Source organism: Rhagoletis zephyria, unplaced genomic scaffold (genome assembly GCF_001687245.7).
Source record: "Rhagoletis zephyria isolate East Lansing unplaced genomic scaffold, Rhagoletis_zephyria_1.1 Rzeph_scaffold_04290, whole genome shotgun sequence".
Classification (NCBI taxonomy): domain Eukaryota; kingdom Metazoa; phylum Arthropoda; class Insecta; order Diptera; family Tephritidae; genus Rhagoletis; species Rhagoletis zephyria.
Window position 1 is genome coordinate 49,577 of NW_016161373.1, and position 2,616 is coordinate 52,192.

At 32.4% G+C, this 2,616-nt stretch overlaps 2 protein-coding genes across 2 annotated transcripts in view; both read left to right on the forward strand.

The window, feature by feature from the left end:
* Positions 1-545, forward strand: part of LOC108370521 (UPF0691 protein C9orf116 homolog) — a 2,317-nt gene extending 1,772 nt beyond the window's left edge. The window contains exon 3 of the mRNA XM_017625851.1: positions 500-545. The gene's annotated coding sequence lies outside the window, so the exon portion shown is untranslated. The remainder of the gene's footprint in view (positions 1-499) is intronic.
* Positions 2-534, forward strand: LOC108370520 (UPF0691 protein C9orf116 homolog). The gene is made up of 2 exons (XM_017625850.1): positions 2-215; positions 282-534. The coding sequence occupies exons 1-2, from the start codon at positions 77-79 to the stop codon at positions 485-487; spliced, it is 345 nt and encodes a 114-aa protein (XP_017481339.1). The 5' UTR covers positions 2-76; the 3' UTR covers positions 488-534.
* Positions 546-2,616: the final 2,071 nt, after the last annotated feature.

Here is a 2,616-nt window from a genome sequence, read left to right on the forward strand (position 1 = left end):
TTTTTTTTAGGTCACAAATTGTTGCATTAAATACAAAGTAATTAAAGTACCGCGCAAACTTTGATTTTATGCAGAAATGTGTGAACACTACTGTGACGATTTGGATACTTTTAATCCAGAAAAAGAATACCAAAAATTTTTGAAACGTAAACCCATCATACAAACGGCTAAGTTGTATGAGCAGCTGCACACGCGTGAGAAGATCAAGTGCCCTTGTACGTCTGGAAATTGTAATATTCTATGTGTTCAATTTTCTAAACAATGCTTTTTTCTTCTTTCAGACAACTTTAAAGGCTATGGCGTTGAGACAGACAAGAACACCATGTATCGCACTTGCAATTCAGAGTATGGTTACTACGCACCCAATGCCTACACAATACCTACGCGTTACTTTCCACTCTCCCAGAAATTCTCCAATGAACTTCAACGTTGCGGCATGTACCGCAATTTCTCGCTCAACACTCTAATGGATCGCTCCTATTTCTGAGCGCACATGAAGGTTGTATAGCTTTTTGGTTTCTGAAATTCCAAGGATGTGCGTAGGAATAAATCTTTTCATACAAATTAAATTAAATAATGTAATAAACTAAACTATCTAACTTCTATGTATCAATAAAACAATATCCATACAGCTACTAATTCGGTGCATGGTTGTCAAGTGCTAAAGGGATTTCGCTCCACCACTTGACAATTTTTTTAGTGGCTTAAAACTTACCTTTTTTGGTCACAAATTCATTTACAAATATCACATATCGTCACCTAAAATGTAAAAGGCCGTAACGAACAAGAAATTCAAAATCTAGTTTGTGATTGATTATGGTGCATTTTATCGAATTGCGAGTTCCCACAAGTTGTATTCTTCATATTCTTTGTATTATGCAGAAAAAAAAGTTTGTTAGTTATGGATTTTCGCATTTCAGGTGACAATATATGTATGTATATTTACATTAGACCACGCCTAAAAAAAAAATTAAAATCCTGCAATGCGACCGCCATCTGACTAAGACTTTAGTAGTTGGTATAGTTATGATCCTCCATGCATCCTCCCTCTCTACAAATAACTGTAAGAGGTCGCGCATCGATTAATAATTTTTCTTGTAGGAATTACACTTAAGAAAATAAGTGATTCACTTTTGAGGCCAATATAATTTGTGTGTGGCGCTATATATGTATATACATATATATATATACAAACAGTACATATTTTAAAAAGCAGACCAATTTGCTCATAAATACGTTAGATATATTACCCATATAGTTAGTTACATAAGTGATACACATTTTTGGCTTCGTTTTCTGCATAAACATTCGCAGTCTGGTCTTGACAAAGGGATCTATTTTCGCCAATTTTTATTTTAATGAAAAGCTTAGAAATTTTGTCCAACTCATTGCCAGGAACACTGACTTCTATACAAATTCACTGCATTAATCAAAAAGATCAAAATACTTTATTGCAGTTAATTGCATATAACTGCAGTGGGTAGTGGCTGGACATAAATTTTTTTTTTTTTACCGGGAAGGCCTCTTTCAATTGGTACTATAACATAAAAAATTATTAAAAAAAAATCCGAGATCAAAAACCCAAATGCTGTCAGAATTATAATTGGACCAACAATTGAGGAATTTTTCAACTTTAATTAATCATGGAATACTGTAAATAAAATAAAATAAAATAAAATCTAATATCGCTGGCTTAGACTAAAATGTTGATGAGCCCACTTTTAATGAAAACTCATATTTTGATATAGGAAGCAAGGGATATTAAAAATGCATCGTTTCGAAAAGGATTAAGGTACTTGTATAATTTTTTTCTCATTTATATTCAATGAAAAGCAAATTTTCTTAGTCCAAAAGAGGCACCGAAAATCCGACAAAACCGAAATAATACCAGATCTTTTAATAAAGATCGAATTCTCCCTATTCGTATGGAGTTTTGCTTTCTTTAAACACACAAAATGTTGTACTCGCAGACTTGCGAAATACTTAAAGGAAGGGGCTGTACGAATTTTTCCCTCCTATAAAATTAAAAAAATTTTACTTAGCAACTTTGTAATGCTTGTAATTAAAATTTGTATTGGTAATTTTAAGAATTTTTTTGTATAATAGGGCTACTTGACTTCGCCTTACAATGGCAGTGAATGAGGTTGTTCACACTGTCCTGGTTATCAGGTTATCTGGTTAAAAATTATTATTGTGTAGTGTATTTCATTGTTGTAAGCTGAATAAAAAATATAACCACATAACCACATAGCCTGATAACCAGGCAAGTGTGAACAACCTCAATATTTTCTTATTGCAATAGTAGAAAGGAATACTTCCAAATCCCTAAAATTTCCATAGCAAGTGAAAAATTCGGTTACTTAATGAAATTTATTCGCTTGAAAGTGAATATCCCTATTCAAGCATATATTTATTTGTCTTGAACTTTGGTTGACTTTTTGTGCGCTAGCTTATCTTTCAAGCAACATTTCATAGGCATTCTACAAAATAAAATAGTAAAAATTTTAAAAGAAAATAGAACAAATAACTTGCGCATTCGATAAAAATTCAAATTTCGTATACATTCCGCAATCGGATAGACAAACAGTTAGGCAATTACATAACGCATGCAGCACG

Coding starts and splice junctions, on each gene's coding strand:
- LOC108370520 (XM_017625850.1), top strand. CDS start 77: ATGTGTGAACACTACTGTGACGATTTGGATACTTTTAATCCAGAAAAA. Junction 216..281: donor TGAGAAGATCAAGTGCCCTT/GTACGTCTGGAA, acceptor TTCTTCTTTCAG/ACAACTTTAAAGGCTATGGC.